The sequence below is a fragment of the Cydia splendana genome, chromosome Z (genome assembly GCF_910591565.1).
Source record: "Cydia splendana chromosome Z, ilCydSple1.2, whole genome shotgun sequence".
NCBI lineage: Eukaryota > Metazoa > Arthropoda > Insecta > Lepidoptera > Tortricidae > Cydia > Cydia splendana.
In genome coordinates this window covers 3,621,888-3,643,384 of record NC_085987.1, presented here as the reverse complement: position 1 = coordinate 3,643,384, position 21,497 = coordinate 3,621,888, and the positions used below count along the sequence as shown (strand labels likewise).

Genomic DNA, 21,497 nt, shown 5'->3' with positions numbered 1-21,497 from the left:
TTAAGTAGACCTCAAGTTCAAGAAAACGCCGATGTTTTCAAGAGTAAATTTGAAGAAAACTGGCAAATGCCAAATATACATTTACATAACGGATAAAAAACACAGTTGTAGTTCATTTCTAGTTAATTACTATTAGTAACACTTTACATATTTCAATTTTTAGTCCGTCTAATGACTTTGACAGAATTTAGTGTGTAAGTGTCATTATAACATCATATTTTCATAGAAAGACGTTCACATGATGTCTTTGTCTTGTGTAGACATTTGGCCACTTTTATTGTCAGTATCTATTTGATAGCGTCAAACTGTGGCTCAAATATAGTCTTTATTAGTTCAATATTTAGGCGCGCTCAGCTCACGAATCCTTCCAGCAGTAATTGAGGCACAGTCTAGAGAGAAATAAAACGTGTCATGTCAGAAGAGACAACACGATTCGTGACCTTCAACTGCCAAGTGTCAAACATCGGTCTTGTTAGACAGAGAATTCTATACGTTGAACTATCTCTTTCAAGCCGTTATACAGAGATGTAGTGCATAATGGTAACATTTCATTTCTGACCGCAGCTGCACTACTGGTACCGAACGCGTCGGTGTTATTGTCAATCTCCATAGTAAAATGAACGGCGATGCAGCTGTCGTTGGAAATGGAATGTCACCTTAATTGTTTTCCATCGTATTTTCACGGAAACGTACGAACGTGTCAGTATTGGTACAAAAAGTACTGAGGTTGACTGAAGTAGCATGACAAATATGAACGTTTCCGAGAAAATAAGATGGAAAACAATTATGCACTACATCGATACTGGTGAGCCATAATGTCCTATCTAGTGCGTTGGGAATAAGATACTGTGAGCCTTTTTAGTAGAACCGCTATTCCGTCCTCATGCCTAGCTTTATTCGGTTAAATGTATTCTAATAGTGTTCGTGGAAGTTCTATAATAACATACTTTACTAGTATTGTACACTGTGCTTAGTTTTGTTTTGCAATCTTCGGACTAATACGATCCTTCGTACAGCCAGCAGGAAGTACCTAAGCGGGTCAGGTGTTCAAAATAATCTGCACACTATTAGTTTAACAATAAAGTATATAATGTTCATATCATTTAGGGCACCTCGCTCGCCTTTTATTGACAATCAGCGTATGGCATACACATTAGAGGGCCCTAGCCAAGATGACATCTGATTCTGAAGATTTTCCCCAAATATTTATTTACACCAACGTTTTTATTATAAAAAGAGAATTTTTAATACAACGCAAATCGGAATGAGGCGTAGGTCTCAGTGCTATGAAATGAATTAAAACGGATTTTTTAATTTACCTTTATCTAATAGAGTGCTATTAATGATCATTTTTTGAGAGGCAATGTATAGTCCGACAAGAATTTGTAGAAAACAAATGAGGGCGCCACTTCCTACGTAGCTGTCACATTTTTGACGTAAAATACTTAAACATGGCAACAATTTAGTATGCTATTTTTTTTAATTCCATTTTATTTAATTTCTATTATTTTATATCGTACTATACTTGGTCAAGCAAATCTTGTCAGTAGAAAAAGGCGGCAAATTTAAAAATTGTAGGCGCGAAGGGTTATCGTCCCATAGAAAATTTGAATTTCGGGCCTTTTTCTACTGACAAGATTTGCTTGACCAAGTATATATTCCTTACAAAGTCATTACTTGTGACAGTTGTGACATCGGATCAGTAAGTGCAACGTTTTGAAAACAAAGTAATGATACATTGCGTGTTGAATTATTTTGTAACAAGAAATAATAGTATTTTTTTTTGTAAAACATGTGAAACTGAATGCATTTGAACCTATATTAACTACCCTTCGAATACCAACAATACACGCAGTATTACCAACCTGTTCAGTTCTTTACAAGCACAATATGTAGTTATACAGTGTATACCACGATTATAGCTGCGTTGCGTGATGGCCTCAGGCCACGGTCGACTTTCGAGTCGGGCTGCGAAGGCGCTTGATTTACTATGTGTATTTAAATTCTATTTTTAAAAGGTTGTGCGCAACTTTACAGTACGATTCGTGAGACGTTTTAGTCAAATACCGATAGGTAAAGTCGTTTTAGTGTTATAATTGTAATAAAACTGGACACTTCTAGCAAAAAGACTGAAAGAATCATGCTACGAATTTGATAATCTTCGTACATTATGCGGTCCCCCTGCCTAACCAAGATGACAAAACGGCAATGTACGTGACTTTTCGTAGCACCTGTCATCCCGATACATTTTGTTCTTTTCGTTTAGCGATTGTCGTTGTACGATGGTCACCTTGGCTAGCACCTTGTTAATCTTATTGTTAATTGGAATGACTATTTAGTTTTTGGCGTTTATAGGTACAATCGCCATAAGATATGTCGAAGTACTCTCACGTACTCTAACGCCGTGACGAGAGGCGTGTTCAGATATTTGTGAACGCCTTGGCCGCTCCGATATATCTGATGCGACTGTAAGGCTAAATATCGAACCGAACCATTCGCTAGACTAGAGGAACCCGGGAAGTCAACTGTAGCTCCGAGCTATCACGATGCGAAAGTAATCGTCCAACTGTAAACTGTCCATTCGTAAACCTTATTGGTAAGACATTAAGGTTCATCTATGGTTAATTAAGGGTGTTGCTGTCAGTAGGCACGAAAATGACGCTGGTAATAGGTACCTACTCCCTCTAAGCTAAAACACCTTCTGAATTGGAAAGTTTCCATATACTTTTGTGGTTTGGTTATAATTTGATGCCCAACAGGATTGTTATCTAAAGATTAATTAAATTGTTTACCAGCGGTCATGAAATCATTACGGAAATACACTGAAATAAGTTTTTTGTCAAAAAACTGGAGACTAATTTTATTAAATATTTAATTTCCTTTCGAATAAAGACTAATTTGTTCTTATAAAACAATTACTCCCCTGCCGCGTCTATCTGTATGTATGTTCGCGATAAACTCAAAAACTACTGAATGGATTTTCATGCGGTTTCACCTATTTATCAGAGCAATTCTTGAGGAAGGTTTAGGTGTATATATTGTTAAGAGTTACCCGCACGAAGCCGGGGCGGGACGCTTTTTATAAAAAAACCTTTTCACCGCACCAGCTCGGAAAGGCTTACTTTGTACTTCAAAAACTAATAGCAAAGTTGCATTTTATTCACATGTGATAAGTAATCAAATGCAAATTTTGAGTTGCTTTCTTATATTTGCTGGTAGAATTGACTTTTAAATGATGATTTTGAATGTTAAATATTTAATAACATTCATTTGGATTTGATTAGGTTTGTATTTGTTTGATATTTTACATTTAATATTTTCTTCGGGTTGGTGTGGTGAAAAATTTTGTGTTTCACTCGGGGGCAAATTTTGTTTAACCCTCGTGCTTTGAAACCCTCGCAACGCTCAAGATTCCATTTTCGAACCACTCGCTACGCTCGTGGTTCAATTTTGGAATCTTTCGCTTGCTCGGGTATCAATATTAGCACGGAGCGGTTAAACAACAACTTTGCCCCCTTGTAAAACAAATAACCATTGTTCTACACGAAACCGTCCTAAAACACATCACAAATTAGCATTACACTTTCACAGTAGTACAAAAAACTCCGCAGAGGAAATAACTCATCTCACCTACATTTCAAATTGGCCGCCATTTTGCGTAATGGAGTTAATGAATGGTTACAAAATGGTGGGTTACGTTTACGTGCTTTTCGCGGGGTTCGTTAGGTCGGTGAACTTTCTATTTTTTAATATTGCAAATTGACAAAGTAATTCCATACATAAGTAGACTCTGTCCACGCTAACTCTGCACAAACTTGGCAGTAATAATGCATAATACATATCCCTACAAGTTACATACTTATAGCCCGACAAGAAATTGTAGAAAATTATTGATGGCGCCACTTCCTACGTAACTGTCACATTTTTGACGTAAAATGCTTAAACATGGCAACAATTTAGTATGAAAATTTCTTAATTCCATTTTATTTAATTTCTACTATTTTATGTCGCACTAAGTATAACGTGGACTTAGCGTCATCCGACTCTTCGTATAACAATGTCTTTGTGTAGTACAAAACTTCGCCTGCCTACTTTAAATGGTAGAATAAAACAGACTTATCTAAAATTTTATGTCAGAGGACGGTAAATATAGATTATGTCCACGAAATACAGTAGAACCTCAAAAACACGAATCTCAAGCCGAACGCAATAAAAATGCTTTCGTCTTGGCTTTCGAATTGTTATGGTCTATTTAAATCTTAAGTTTTTTATTATTATTACGCGTTAACGACGAATTGGCTTTATCGAGGCATAGGCATTACAAAAAAAAATCACTTAGAATATTTGACAGCTAGAACTCTTACAAAATTTCTAAATATAGATGGCCAAGCAAATCTTGTCAGTCGAGAAAGGCGCGAAATTAAAGCTTTCTATGAGACGATATCCCTTCGCGCCTACATTTTTCAAATTTGCCGCCTTTTTCTACTGACAAGATCTGCTTGACCAACTTTATATATTTTTCGCCGTAACTATATTAATCTGTTAGTTGTAGAGTGACGTCATAGTGTGGGAACCACCATGACTAAAGCACCCCATGTGGCAGTCTGAAGTACATGTGGATGGATTTAATGTCTATTTCGAGTTCATTTCCTTTTGGGGTTATTTTTAAAGTGTGAAATAACGGACTATTCCTGTTAGTTCTCGCTACTATTTCGCAGGCTGACGTGCATGTGACACCCTTGGAATAGTACGCGTCCATAAGTTACGGTAACCGCCGTATGCGTTGTACTCCTAAGCTAAGCTACAAAATTCACAAAAAGTTAGTTTTAGTGTTATCATGATTTATTTTTCAATCATTGAAATATTTAAACGCTATGACAGTAGTTCGGCCGAATTTTTTGTCTAATTTTTTTCGTCAGATTTTATTAAAATTTGTTGGATAGAAAGTTAGATTGAGTTCTCTATTCTGTACAATATAAGCGCAATTTCACCTTATGCCCCAAAAAAATATTGACTAAGATAAACGTATGTTGTTTTCGTAACGCAACTGAAAATTACATAATATTTTATTTGGGGCATGTTTTGATTTCATATGTATTCCACCCAGAATGAGAAGTTCTTCTAACCAGCTCTATTTTTTCCAAGTTTAACGAAAAAATCGACTCTAAAATAAATACGGCTCTAAAATTTTCACGCCATGACAGTAGTTGGGTCAAAATTCTTTATGATGTCTTGTTTTTTGTCCCCAAAAAATGTGACGGAGTGGAGCTTTTTGTATGGGGTGAAATAGTTTTTAATTTTTCTCAAGAGAATTATAATCTACAGCTAGAAAGACATGCAATAGCACTCAATTTTTTTTATTTATTTGATAAAATACAAAAATACAAGCGTGACAGAGTGGTCAGAAACAAGACAATAAAAAGAATTTTGACCCAGTTACGGTACAATCATACACTCAAATACAATAAATTACTTAAATCATAACCCTTCCCTTCGGCTTTGCTGTAAGTCGGGTAAAAAGTAATTAAATAACACATGTCAAATGAATTTGAGCACATTAAAAACATATGGCTTCACTTACGGCTTAATAGATAGACTGAGGAGTATTATTATCAATTTATCACACCAAATACAATTAACCGTACCAAAAAAAAATATGGCGCCGCTTCTGGTAAATGTGTTACTAAAAAACCGGCCAAGTGCGAGTCGGACTCGCGCACGAAGGGTTCCGTACCATTACGCAAAAAACGGAAAAAAAAACACGTTTGCTATTTATTTTATTTTGTTTTTAGTACTTGATGTTATAGCGGCAACTGAAATACATCATCTGTGAAAACTTCAACTATCTAGCTATCACGGTTCATGAGTTACTGCCTGGTGACAGACAGACGGACGAACGGACAGACAGACGGACGGACAGACGGACAGCAATAGGGTCCCGTTTTTACCCTTTTGGGTACGGAACCCTAAAAAATAGTGTTATGTACCCAACATTTTTCTGGAATGCCTTTGATTGACTGACTTAATTATACATATGCACACAATTTGCCGCCAAAATCAATAAATGAGAAATCAATTTGAATACCAACTGTAAATTATTCATGACAATCTGTACCAGAAATACCAGAATCGATAATCACGGAATGTGTGAGATTGGGATCTAATGAGTGTTTAATTGATATTTGTCAAACGAATACTTAATACAATTTTAAATTGTAATGAGGATACGCAGATGGCGCTGCAATCGTTTGGGTTCGGCCAAAAAAGAACCTACATAAAATTTGGCCAGGTTTCTCATTTCAAACATAGACAGAGAGAATCATACTGTCTTTGTCTTACGATAATACTTGCACCCAAAAGAAAGGGATGATTATGTTTTTTTTTGTTCTTTATCTAATGACAAATTGGGCTTGCCATAATCTGTAGGCTTTTAAGACTCATACGAACCTAGCCGCCGCCATAGAATCGAACTTACACTCTCATTTTAAAACTAAGAGTACATTCTGAAATGACATGAATTTGACGTGAACATTCAAGTAACATAATAAATTTATGTCTAGTACAAGTTGTAACACAAAAACTAGAGTTCTGTACAAGTTTTGTATGTAATCCTTTTTGATACCTGAAAAGATTTTTGAAATAGCTTCCTAAATATATTTTGGACTTTGCTGTTCTATTAAAAAAATATTGTAAGAAAGACGTATAACACTATGCCCATCATACCAAGATGATACCATGTCTCACCAAATGTTCTCAAGCGTCAAACACCGTACGTATACTTAGTTTTCATTAGCTACTTAATTGCCCAGCCAAAGGAAAGCCGACTTTGAACATATAGACAGTTAATACATTTTTCTTTAACGGTTTCGTAATTAACACTGCTCTGTTCCCACGGCTGGTCCATATGTTTATGGTACAAGTTGCTTGAAACTAAAGGTCGTAAGCGCCAATAACGCTAAAGGCTGATAGAACGTTTGTTTTCCCCGGTTTATATTAAGTCATGATGGAATTAGCACATGTTTGGACAGATTCTGTTTTTTTATGATTCGAGTAAAAAAATGTATTTTTAAATTTACTCGTAGTTAAGGATATGTTTAAACTTAAGCGTGGCGTGTCACACTCCTGGGGTCTAGCCAACATGACAGTCATTGATATATAAAATGCCAATCGAAATTTTAATCACTACACCTTACATAAGCTGCCTTTTATATTTCGGGATTTGAGTTAACTAGTGCTGCCATCTGCCAACTGAGGTAATAAACGTGTAGTTTAAAGATAAAACTAAATCCCCCGCCGCGTCTGTCTGTTTGTGTGTATGTATGTTCGCGATACTCAAAAACCACTGAAGGGATTGTCATGCGGTTTTCACCTATCAATAGAGAGATTATTAAGGAAGGTTTAGGCGTATAATTTGTTACGGTTTTTTGTAACCCGTGCGAAGCCGGGGCGGGTTGCTAGTAATGTATGAAAATTCCTTTTTATTTTTCATTTGCCGTTTGATCAACAATTCCTCCAAGAACTCAGAGGATATAACAATATTCTCAGATATGGTTTATTGAAGATGGTGTTTACTTTAAGACTGGAGCCTTTAATGCAATACCCTCTTGTCCCCAGGTTACCGAGGCCAGAACTGTGAGATCGACATCGACGACTGCCCAGGCCACCTCTGCCAGAACGGCGCCACTTGCGTGGACACACTGAACAACTACACCTGCGAGTGTCCGCCCACCTTCAGCGGGAGATATTGCGAGTCTGATGTGGACGAGTGCGCTTTGAGGTAAGTCTAGTGAAGTGTAGGTGTTGAATGGGAGGTAGATAAAGAGCGTGCTTGCACTGCAGAGGGCAGAGCTTAGACATGTTGCGAAGTGCTAAATGTTAAATTTAAGTTTCCGATTAAGGCCACGAGATGGCAGCTCCTATAGTAGTCAAGATCAAAGCTAAGCGTATGTAAGCCATGAAACTATGCTCTCTTCTTATCAAGATTCTTAACGGCTAGATGAAAGAGGGCAGAAGATTTTAGGCAAACGCAAACTTTAAGAAGAATGAAGAAAATAAATTTATTCAGGATGCTTACAGTATTTCAACTAAGACAACACTTTTATTAGTATAAGTGGTCTAACTAAACCGGACAGCCTAAAATAATGCCAAAAGTCATCAACAAACCGGCTGCCATTTTCACGTAAAATTAAATTTTAGATCTGATCTCGATAAAAAAAATGAAGATTCTAGAGTTTTTAATAAATAATTTGATCAATCTTTTCCTGAGCTACTTAACAAAATTGTTATAATCCCTATAGTCTATCACCATTACTGGATACATATCAATATCTTAAGGTATCCTTGTACGAGAAGTATCTTTTCTCAAAAATGGACGGCAAAGTCGACGTAGCCGTATAACAATTTGGTCGCGAAGTGCGGAGTTTATGGTCAGTCAAAAATTAAAAAGTTAAAAACATTGCAGTCTCGATTTTGGGACTGCAATGTTGCATACAAATTCCATTATTTGTCGAGTTCCAAACTTTTTAAAAGTTTAAATGGCCATATCAAATGAAGGCACAGGCCCATTAAACAGCCAAACAGATGATTAGTAATAATTATTATAATGTTGGTATCGCGACTATTTAGCTGCCTCAAATAGCTTGGCGTATTTTCGGCAGAAAAATACACTTCTATTTTAAAAGTTAAAAAATAAAAAGGCGGCAAAGCAAACTTTTTCAATTGTTTCTACTTTTTTCTGTGAAAATATATATGTAAGAACGTTGCTTCTGTAAAATATTCCTATTATATTTATATTAGTTGCACCATTTTTGAGAAAAGCACTATATATGACTCGGCTGGAAGGCTACTTGCTGGCTTCGGATTCAATTAAACGGACTCCCAAGGTCGTCCGTTTAAAACGAATCCTCAGCCTGCAAGTAGCTACTTCCGAGCCTCGACAATAAAGTACTATAAAGTATCACTGGCTGGAAAACTTCTCGATTTTTTTTAAATCCGGCTCAATCCATGATCGCAGGATAAATCAATCTACAGCAGCAACAGAATTGCAGACGTCCAAAACAATTAAGGCCAATTTTTATTGACCACCAATAAAACCGCCCGACATGCTTCAAGCACAGTTACTTGCCAATTACTTCATATCGTAATTGACGTATCATCCTGAAACGGAGAAAAATCAACCTTGCCCCCTTTATATAAGATTGAGAATGAGAATGGTTTGAGAATGAGTTAGTTTCGCAAAATTGTCCCAATTAAACGGTCCCGAAACGGATTGCGCTTAAAAATGCTAGTCAATTTTGAAACGTAACACAAAAGTTTAAAGTCTATTGTTGAATGGAACGTTTTTGAAATTTGATATCCATATCCATGGGACGCCATATTGGAGGATGCGTGGCCGTTTTTTAATCTTAGCTTATATTGAGTTCCTTAAGGTTCTCAATTACTTTGTAAGTAATGTAAGTATTATAGAGCGGTTTAGTTGCTCAGGTAAAAAGTCACTGACTGAGCAAATATTGTAACAAGAAAGATGATAAGTTCATATTTATAGAAGTCAAAGGCACACAGCTCGAGCAGGGGTCCTTAACCTTTTTTAAGCTGAGCTTTTTTATGGAATTAATTTACTTTTTATAGTAGTTAAAAAGCAATAAAAAAATCTACAGATTTTCTTTATTGGTAAGGGTTTCGCGTAGTCTTGACTGGTAATTCCAGAGTAATATAGTAATTTTACGATTATTGCATAAAAATACCCTTATTTACCCCCACTTTTAAATAATAAAGTAACCAAAACTTAATAAAACGCTCGTCAGTTATTATGCAGCAAAGAGTGCTAACGTATATATACAAACTGAGAACGATTTCAAGATTTAACAACAAGCGAAGCTAGAGCATTTTGTTAATTTATTCCAATGTAGCTACTTATTAATAATATAATTAACAAGTGTCATCACTTTTTACACTTAAATCCTTTACAGTTACATATTGTGTTTCATTATACCTCTCATCAACATCATCTGTATTGGACATGTGAGACATCACTATCAATTCTAGACTGATGATCAGCAAAAAACTACCACACCGCGTTCGCACGGTACATCTGTCTAACCGCACACAAACCAATTTAAACCTTATGTGTTTACTCATAAAGTTTACTATCTCTTTGGCAAGTTTAGACTTCCTAGGAATTATAGAGGACAATAGTAAAATGCGCTAAGTTAGCGGGGCGGTAGTTCTATTATGAACTTTAAGTCTAGAGCGTAAGATCTAGACTGAAATAGAGGTTTGGCTCTGGACAGTTTTTATTTCACGATTTATAACTTGTAATTAGTATCGCATTTGAGTTTGATTTAGAACTATTATTAGACATAATTGATGTCCCGGGGAAAACATTTTGAAACATTATTTTTTTGATAATTTTCGTTGATGGGCCCTTTGCGGAAAATCTGAATCCTGTTAAGTTACATCCTTTTTGATAAAATGTATATGTATAGGTATCTGTTACAAGAAGATAAACTTGTACACAAGAGAGAATTGCATTAAAGTAATTTATGTACCTATACTGTACATCTCGTGTCTACAGTACATCTCGTGTCGGTCGGGACGGTCACCATGATTATTTCTATTTTAACTTAAGCTCTTTTTTATCTAACATTTTCAAAAGTTGTTATTGTTTTTAAGAATTCCTTAGATTGTCCAAAATATAATCCATAAATAATAAAAAATATGAACAATTGATAAGCTCAAATTTCTTAAGATGGCTATTATTAACTTTGGCCATAGGAAATGAGTTCAAACTCCTGAAATTTAGTCGCACTTTATACTTTATGCTCTCTATCTTAAGCAGTAATACCTTTTATGAAAGCAAAAGTATTATTTGGAACCTTTAGCAATTGTTATAAAGTCCATTTTAGTGTGTTAAAATCAGGAGTGACATCCAATGCTCGACAGTTCCTCGACGCAACAGATTATGCTTGGCCAGTATCAAGTGTCTTTCATGTTCACTTATTTCCTTCCAAAGGTTTTTTTTAAACCGGACAAATATTATTTGCAGCTGGTTAAACACGAACCTAGTAGTAACGTCGTATATGTTTTGTCATTGGTGGCGAAATAGATAAATTAGTACTTTGACAAGTTTATTCAAGTAGACGGTAAAATTGTACCTCTATAATTTTTTTAAGTTTAGGAACAGACGTAAACTGCAAACGTACCTTTGTTTCGGTATAACAATAATTTTACCATTATATTTGTAACTGTCCAAAGACCAATCGATTACGGTTTTAAGATTAATGACCATTCGATAATCTTTGAACATTAACATATAAATGTCACTAGTTTGGTCCATTGCGTCATAAGAAAAATGGAGCAGACAAACTTATAATGGTTTTTATTGTTTATAAATGCCCAGCTTGGTATATATGTAAAATTATATACCTAATACACAATACAATACTCTTTATTGCACACCTCACGTACACAATTTCATATTTAAATAATATAAACTATATACCCGTTCTGTAACTACGTAAAGAAAATGCTAGTGTAACAAAAAAAAACATCACATCACATTTTGTGTAATAAATAATTTCCAATAAGGTACAACTTATAGTTTCTCCAGTTTCTCGTCTTTCTTATCAAAATGTCCATCAGAATACATTTGAATATATAATTAATGCAAACTCCCCGTGTTACGGTCATAAGATTTAAATGCCATATTTCTCAAACGATTTATCGTTTGTCGCTTGTCGTTTTATTTGATAACTCGCAGAGTCGTTTAAACTGTAGGTAATTTCCTTTGCATGATTTGAAATTCAGAAAATTTAATAATATTCAAGTCTGAGTAAAGCGTTTCACAAAATACGCCGGAAACAATGATATTATAACTAGTTGTATTTCGTTTGTTATTTGCCTCTATCAAAAAATACAAGTAATATTTTTAAAATTCGCAAAAGCGATCTTTAATCTGCCCGTTAACGGAATATTTTAAAACAAAAATATGTATTTGAACACCGATTGGTAATAAGCGTTAATCTTTAATCTGCCCGTTAACGGAATATTTTAAAACAAAAATATGTATTTGAACACCGATTGGTAATAAGCTTCGAATCAGAATCATAATCCCAATGAACAATAAAAGGATTGTCAATAAAAAAATCTATTTTTGACCACTACTAAAGTAAATGGGGGCACGAAAATATCGCCAAGGGAGTTTCAGGTCAAAAAGGTTCGCAACTCCTGATCTAACTAGTTCCAAGTTTGAATCTCAAAATGGCGTCGCAAGGTCATGGACCCACAATTTGAGTAAATTATGCGCGCTAATGCATCTGGCTCGTAAAAGCCGTTCGAATAATTAAGACATTCGGCCGTATTATGATATCTTGATATCATTGGTGGAATATTGTTTTAATTCGCTTGGATGGCGCCAACCGTCATCGGTGCTAAATGTAGTAATCTGTAGTTTTCTAATTACATGATAGATGGCGCTATTAAATTTTTTCGACAGGTATATTATATGAAATACGTCTGTCCCACTAGGCCTTCTCTCGATTTAGTCATTTTAAAATTACCTTATAATATTTTTCCATATTATGTAACATACTATGTAAGTGTAAAATATCCTTTCTAAGGAGCCTTTTCTAAGAAGAGTCAAATTGAATCTGCCAGCGCCATGATCACAATAACTTGAAAAAAAAAAAACAGTTAAACAGACAGTCCTTTTTTTAAGTCGGTTAAAATATGCGACATTTCGTTTGCGGTCATTTCCCTTCTCCGAAATTGAATGCCACACTAAATCACAAACAATTTAAATATCACAAACACGCTAAATACTTATTAAAATGACCGTTGCGAAAGCCGAAAGCATTTCGGGTTCATGAAAATGCCTTAAAAATTCTTAAAACATTAAAACCACCAAATTACTTCGCTAATGTGAGGTAACATTAAAAAAGTACAATCATGTTGTCACCGCGCTTGTAAACAGTTAAAAAAAAAATGTATTTCTTGTCACTGCCGCGACAAAGACATGTTTGAGATCTGAGTTCAAATACTATCGCATACAAGCGGTGCAGGTTTAAGGTTCCGTCACACAGGCGCATTTTCCGGGCGGGGCGGGGCGTTTCATATGTAAAAGCGGTGCGCCGATCACGCGCCGCCCGCAAAACGCGCCTGTGTGACGGAGCCTTTATACATGTAAATATGAGTATCATGTTTAAATACCTATAGTACTTTGCACTATTAGGGCATCCCACGATTTTTCTGAAGATTTCCAGCTAAGTACCTATAGCAGTTTTTCTGTTACAATGAATGTAAAAAAATATCAATAAAGTCCCTAATATACGAAAGAAAATGTATGTTCGGGACATCTCATTGAATGCTCCTATTTAGAGCGCTTACACACTGAAGCGGAGCGGAAATGAAAGGAGACCTCCAAGAATAAATCCTCATTGGTCGTAATTCAGCGGAGCGGAGAAGACAACCAATGCTGATCAGGTTCATTTCCGCACGTCTCTCATCACCGTCACAGTTGAAAAGCAGCCCTATCCTATATATTTATGTGCCACAATGACGCCTTCAAAGCTCACAAAACCTAACCATCCCCCTCTCTGCCACAGACCGCTGGTATGCCAGAACGGCACGACCTGCAACTCTGTAGACCGTTTAAAAGCTCACAAAAGCTAACCATCTCCCTCCCCTACAGACCGCTGGTATGCCAGAACGGCGCGACCTGCACCAACTCTGTATACCGTTTAAAACCTACTGACATAACTTAACCATCACCCTCTCTCCCGCAGACCGCTGGTATGCCAAAACGGTGCCACCTGCACCAACACTGTAGACCGTTTAAAAGCTCACAAAATCTTATCATCTCCCTCTAACCCAAAGACCGCTGGTATGCCAGATCGGCGCGGACTGCACCAGCTCCGTGGACCGTGACTAAATCTAACCATCTTCCTCTCTCCCACAGACCGCTGGTATGCCAGAACGGCGCGACCTGCACCAACTCCGTCGGCGGCTTCTCCTGCATCTGCGTGAACGGCTGGACTGGTCCTGACTGCTCGGTGAACATAGACGACTGCGCTGGTGCGGCCTGCTTCAATGGAGCGACCTGTATTGACAGGGTTGGGGCGTTCTACTGCAGATGCACTCCTGGAAAGACTGGTAAGTGAACAGCTTAACCCCCTTATTCATAAAACTTTACAGGCCTGATTTAGTTAAATTATGTTTTATCCCTTTTATACATATACATAAGTCCAAATAACAGATAAAGACAAACGATTCACAGCGAATTCGGGTCAGGTACGCGTTTATGAATAACGCCATTATTCTTTAGACTGCAGGTCTGATTGAAACGTTATGTGCGTTTAATTATCCAAATTCATTTCTACTAGTACTGTGATCTTTATGTGGTGACATCTATTGACTGTTACAAGCTAGTTAGTTGGTTTGGTTAGTTAACTAATGGAGTCATAGAATCTACCTTCTTTCATCAGCATGGAATAGCAATAACGCAACCACACAATGCAGATATCATGAATTATCTACGGCTTTGAACGTGAAACAATGGTCTCGTGTTCAGAAGATCTAGCTCTCATGATTGTCAATTGTTAAGAAGTAATGTGCCAACTGAGTGGACGTTAAAGCGGCATTTCATCCATGTTAGTGTTACATAAGCCTCAGTGTACACTGCCCAAATCCCCCAAGTTAAGTACACCAGGCGTGGCTCACTCCTCGATTTCGTCGCGTCGCTACAAGTACATGTGGCCCACACCAATTTTGTTTTGTTAGAGTGTGAACCTTCTGTAACTAGTACTATTATTTATTCTGTGGTTACGCTACGTTACGCTGCACACCGCGCCTAATGTGCCGCTGGACGCTCGCCACTGTGGCCATACACTAATGTTGTAATACCTTTCTTTACAGTTCTCTGCTTTCTGGCAACTGTCTAATAACAATGTTCTTTCATTCTTTCTCTTTTCAACAGGTCTTCTCTGTCACCTGGACGACGCCTGCACATCTAACCCGTGCCACGCGGACGCGATATGCGACACCAGCCCCATCAACGGCTCCTACACATGTTCCTGCGCGTCCGGGTACAAAGGGCTCGACTGCTCCGAGGATATCAACGAGTGCGAACAGGGTGAGTTATCCATAAACATCACTGGTTGAAAGGCTAGACTGTCCAAAGACCGTGCAATATTTATCGCTGGGTAAATATGACCGGACGACATCCGGAAAATTGCGGGTCACTTCTGGATGAGATTAGCTCAGGGCCGGGTCAAGTGGCGTACTAGAAGAGAGGCCTATGCTCAGCAGTGGGCGATAAAGGGCGGACATGATGATGATGATGAAATATGACCGTGCAATATGTATGTCCAGAGTCCGTCTTCGTCGACACGACAACAATCCATCCATTATTATTTTTTTATACCGATTTTGTACTGGTACCAATTGGTGTGTCGGCAGGACAAATCGGGACATTCGTACTGTCATTTTTAGTTTCTGAACTTCTTAAACGGTAGACCTATAGTTAACACTATTTCTTAACCCGTTTTGTTTTAGGATCGCCATGCGAGCACGACGGCCTCTGCGTGAACACGCCAGGGTCGTTCGCCTGCAACTGCTCCGTGGGTTTCACGGGCCCCCGCTGCGAGACCAACGTGAACGAGTGCGAGAGCCACCCCTGCCGCAACGAGGGGTCGTGCCTTGACGATCCTGGGACTTTCAGATGCGTCTGCATGCCTGGTAAGTGCCTTCGTACCTTCACTCGTGTCGAGGTTTCACGGGCCGCTGCGAGACCAAAGTGAACGAGGGCGAGAGCCACCCCTGCCGCAACGAGGGGTTGTGCCTTGACGATCCTGGGACTTTTAGATGCGTCTGCATGCCTGGTAAGTACCCTGACGTCCCTGACTATTTCTAACCTCTACTAGACGACGATATATATAATATATAGATACAGATAAATACTTGAATACATAGAAAACATCCATAATTCAGGCACAAATACCTGTGATGAGCCCACAAATAAATGCCCTTGCCAGGATTCGAACCTGGGACCTCCTGCTATCCTGCTGCTGTTGGTATTCGTTTATCGTAACGCTTCATAACCTTTTCATTTAGTTGAAGGCAGATAATCATCACCCGTAAAATCGTCCAGTAAACTGAACCAGTGCAATCACGCTTAAAACAGTACTAACGTCAACCAAACAGATATACGACCAGCAACCTCTGATAATTGGTCACAGGTTTATGGCAGTATAAATCTTGACGCTCGCGCCGTATTTCCTGAATGCTCTTTGGAATATTGCTCTATAACTTTTGCTTGATTATGAGCACAGACACTCTTTAGAAATTAACTTTACTATTGTACAACTTATTCTGTTTTTAACTAGGCCTGTTTTGAGCTCGTATCGTAAGGCTCCGTGAACATTATATTGTACATATTGTAAATTTTATTCCGAACTTTTATTGAGTACGCCTATTTATTCCTCAGCATTCGACTTTTGGTACCTACATACATATTTAGATTAGATAGACTACCTATTCCTTATTCTGTACAATATAAATGAACGTATGTCTTAAAAATCTTCCTCTGAGTTACGAAAACGTATGGATACTTTTTTGTCTCAAATTGCGATTTCGTGTTTATTTCACTCAGAATGTGGAACTCTTCAAAACTACCAATAACTTTAAAAATTTGATGCAAAATGAATTGTCAATAAAATATCGTCCCAAATAATAGAATGTTACATATGTAGTGGATAATTATTTTCCATAGTATTTTCACGGAAACGTACGAACGTGTCTTGCTATTTCAGTCAGTCTCGGTACAAAAAGTACTGAGGTTGGCTGAAGTAGCATGACAAATACGAACGATTCCGAGAAAATACGATGGAAAATAATTATGCAGTACATCTGTATGAATTCAATTATTTGTTTCCTGAACTCTAGAGGTACGGGGATACCTTACTCAGCTAAAAAGTTGACATATTTATCATTTGCATAAAGGCAGAGACTGTAACTTCTCTTTCTTCCATGAGTGGCATCAGTATCGCAACGTAGGGTGACTGCTATAGTTATTGGCCACTACATAGTAATTGGCCACTCCTAAAAAATCAGAAAGAAACTAGCCAATAGAAGACTTATTCTTAGGAGTGGCCGATAACTAATAGCAGTCACCCTAATCAAAATCTCGTAACGTTTCTCGTGTCATACTAAATAATAACTTCTTCTTAAGCCTAAGTAATACTATCCTCATATTCCCGTATAACCACTCAACTGTGCAACGTAGGGGTCGAAGTCAACGTCCCATAACATTCTAGAAAAAAACACGGGAGCAAAGTCCTTCGCGACATTATGTACCGCATAAAAAATAAATGCATGCCCATAGCTGTCCTACCGGACAGGTCTCAGTTATTCCCTATCACTTACCAAGCTTTTTTCATGATAAACCAATATAAGTATCATCCCGGTTTCTTAAGGACCTTAAAGTCATATTTAAATTGGTTGGATCAATTCTGTAAGCAATGATAATTGAACGCATTTTACCGAAGCGAGAATGCGACCGGCGACGTAGTATGCTCATCCAGATCATACTTTATGAAACTTCCTACCTTCTTAAATTTATAGGTTTACACCACGACGCTACGCGACCAATTGAGAAAGTGTTTATCGGTTAACGCTTCGCGTAATACAGAAGCTCTTTTACATTTCTTCGTATTGTATAATTGTAAAGCAGTTATTACACGGCTGAATTGAAGAGAAGTTCATCGTGTTGCAAATTTGTTTGTTGTTTTATTATTCGGTCGGTTAGCAATGTTTGGTGGCTTTGGAGACATCCTGTGGGTTGTCTTGAGTTTAAACAGACATCGAACATTGCACTGATGAATAAACAAGTACGATTATGTTCTTCCTATTGTTCAAGAGACGCAAATCCTAAGCTAGCTGGCGCGGGTGCACGGAGCGGGTGAACGGGTTAACGAAAAATAGTATGAGCAACGCTAACTGGCGCGGACGCGTGCGATGGATTTACTTACAATGGCACCCGCGTGCGTGTGTCCGCTCCGTGCACCCGCGCCAGCTAGCAGACGGCCTTAGAATTTACGTCTTTTGAACAAGTAGACGGTAGGTACAAGTTGACGACTTTTTCACGTGATCGTATTACGCAAAAAGAAAGTAAAACACATAAATAAAATTACCAAGTTCCCACTAAAAGAATACAAACCGTCCGTAAACGCGAACCGTTGATAGAACATAATGACTGTCATTGCAAAATCTACAAGATTTTACACAGCCTATGAACCTATAACAGCATCGCCAGTCGAAAGACAACCCTAGCTCTAGACAGAAGAGTATAGTTCGAAACGGAATTGCTATTTGATTCTGAACCTTAACCAGTTGTGTTAAGGTGTCAGGTTGATGAGAGAAACGTTTCCGTATTGGAGACAATGCTCGGGCGTTCACATTGGTATGGGAACTAGGTCTCTGTTAGGGGTGGTACTAACCGGTTTTTATGTTATGCTCTAACTGGCTTAGTTAGTACCTGTGAGTGGGCTCATGATGACTTGATGAGTACATCTTGTAGTGTCTTTCAGTCATCATCACTACACCTTATATTAGGTCCTTACCTATGAAATTGGCGTTTTTGTTCATAGATATAAGTCTGATCCTAGTTTTTTTTTTTTTACAAAAGTACATACACAATTACAATAAAACTCCAGTGCACTCAATAAACAACGATTTTACATACAATTAATTGTTATTTTTTATTGTTAAGTGTTCAGAATTAAGCCTTGAAAATAGGTCTTTTCATGTGCTGTCGGTTCGAGTATTAAAATTACTTATATTTTTCTAATGGTACCAATTTTCAAGAAATGGAGATATTGAAAACATACCTTAAAGGTGTCAAAAATTACTGGAAAAATTTTGTTTGGTTTGAATTAGCCATCAAAAAAATATCCTCAAAATTAATTGTATGGAAATTCGTGTTTCGTTGAAATTCTCCGAACAAAACGCCAATTTCATAGGTAATGACCTAATATAACAAAGTCCCCCGCCGCGACCGTCTGTTTGTATGTGTGTATGTTCGCGATTCGCGATATACTCAAAAACTACCGAACGAGTTTTCATGCGGTTTTCACCTATCAATAGAATGTCTCGTGAGGAAGGTTAAAGTGTATAATTGGTTAAGGTTTTGTGTAACCCGTGCGAAGCCGGAGCGGGTCGCTAGTTTTCAATAAATAAATATTTTCTTTTGTTTCTAGAATGTTAAAACAAATACAATTAGTTTCAATACAATTAGGAATGGATTATTTCTAGAAGTTTGTTGAGAATATACACATTTGATTTCGACACAAAATTAATAATGAATTTTTAACTCTCTTAAAACTTAATAGGGTACCTGCTATAGTTATTGGCCACTTCATTGTAATTGGCCACTCTTAATATTTCTTTCTGATTTTTTAGGAGTGGCTAATCACTATGGAGGAGGTGCCAATAACTATAGCAGCAGCCACCCTACTTATTACAATTTCATTGTCGCAAGGCTCGCTTAAACTTATTTTAAATGGATTTATATCCATATATGGATTGATGCTTATCTATGCCTAAACGGATTCTAGTTGTATTCCGTTGTAAGCAACCCTACTCACTCACAGCTAATGACAATCATCAGGCGGTCAGGCAAATTGCAGCCGTCAACCCGCGGGGGATCGGTGCGGGCAACCCGGCAACCGCCACGCCCGGCTAGTGGCATTGTTGGCAACCAACACGCTAATTGATTACTAGATCTTGTCAGAGCAGCGGAGATTGGCGATTGTTTGATGAACCCGCTCTTACAAAGTCTTTAAACAAAGATTGTGTAAAAAAACTACTGTTCATAATGAAAATTGGACGACTTTCGTTTCAAATGTAGCCTACGTCACTCGGGTTATTCCCATTGGGCGTACAGGGGCATGTATAATACGGATCGAACTAAGGCCTGATATAGGGCCTTAAAACCGATTTAACTCCCTTCTATGTTCAGCGGTAATTAATGTACTTAGTTAAGTATGGTGGTAATTTTCCGACATCGAAATCGACAAATATTTTGTATGAAAACGAGGTAGTGCTACTCTAACCAGGTAACCACCCCAGCTCCACTGAACCTAGCAATGTCTTCGGGTTGCTAACTGCCTCCTTTTGAGTGCACGGAGTCCCTAGGTGTCTGCTCCTATATGCTTCTACCTGTTTACATTCTAGGAGAATATGTTTTATTTTATTGTACCTACTTATAATAATCTGACAAAAAATAATTGACCATACCATAGAGAAAAAAATACATAGAGTGCTCACTCCATACATCAGTTTTAGTACCAAAACGACTATTATTTTCGTAGTCGACATCTAGCATCGAGTAGCGGAATTATCAGTACTGCTACTTGACCATACTCAGCGATTTTTATCATACTTATACAGGGTGGAAAGGCACGACGATCCTTCCCGGAAGTATTAGGTCGTTTAAGTGATACAGAGACTATTGGTAATGGTAAGAATCGTTAATTGAGTAAAAAATAAAAATTGCAAAAATACTACTTTTTAACTGTGGTGATAACCCTATAGCATGTGCACATGACGGCTAGATTAAGGATCTCCGTCGGGAAAGCTCGGGACTTTACACTTTTTTCCGATCGTTGACAGTATCGCAATGATGTATGAATGACGCATAAATGTCAAATAAATCAAATGCATGCAAAAATATTACAAACAATTTTATTACTTTCTTAGATAATTACTTTTTTCCAATATTTAATACTATCTTCTTTTCACATACGGTGTTCAAATGTACCTCCGTGTATTACAACGCCGCCGCAGCCCGTACCCGAGTATGTCGATGCACATGCGATATAGTGTATGCTCTTCGTCATTTATCCTCCGCAGAAAGCACCAATTAGCCTTTGTCTCATTTCGTCCGCAGTTTCACATTCCGTTTGGTTTGGTACACCATATCTTTTACACAGCCCCACAAATTTAAATAGCCACGAGCATCTAACATTTTTATTTGAAGAATATGACATTCAATAAGTATAGTTCAATGAAAATTTAATTTCAAACATCAGACGTCTTGTCTATTTCCTACCACGCAAGAAGGTTTGTTAGTTTGGTATTGAAGAAGTATTTATTCTTGATTTATTCTTAGTATTTCATTTTTGCAAGTTCATTTGGTGCAACTAACACAACCTACATGTAATTTTTTATTATTTTAAATAGTTTCCAATTATTCGAAAATAATTTTGTGAAACGTGTTAAGAAACTAAAACCTTTTTATCAGTCAAGGAAACCAGAGATATTTATAAGACGATTGCGTACTTTTGAGTGGTTGTCAATGTCACCATTTGAACTGTCGTTGTAAACAATGTTGTGGTTAGTATTATTAATATTAAGGAATAACATAACTATTTCATTCAAGTATTGAACAAGTGGAACCACTAAGAAAGCGAAAATCCTGCAATGATTCTTACCGTGCTGTAAGC

At 37.5% G+C, this 21,497-nt stretch overlaps 1 protein-coding gene across 1 annotated transcript in view; it reads left to right on the top strand.

Moving 5' to 3' along the window:
• LOC134804308 (neurogenic locus Notch protein) overlaps positions 1–21,497 on the top strand; it is a 159,501-nt gene that overhangs the window by 116,426 nt on the left and 21,578 nt on the right. The window contains exons 5-8 of the mRNA XM_063777319.1: positions 7,615–7,777; positions 13,955–14,148; positions 14,972–15,127; positions 15,550–15,732. Of these exons, the coding sequence (XP_063633389.1) occupies positions 7,615–7,777; positions 13,955–14,148; positions 14,972–15,127; positions 15,550–15,732 (696 nt within the window). The remainder of the gene's footprint in view (positions 1–7,614; positions 7,778–13,954; positions 14,149–14,971; positions 15,128–15,549; positions 15,733–21,497) is intronic.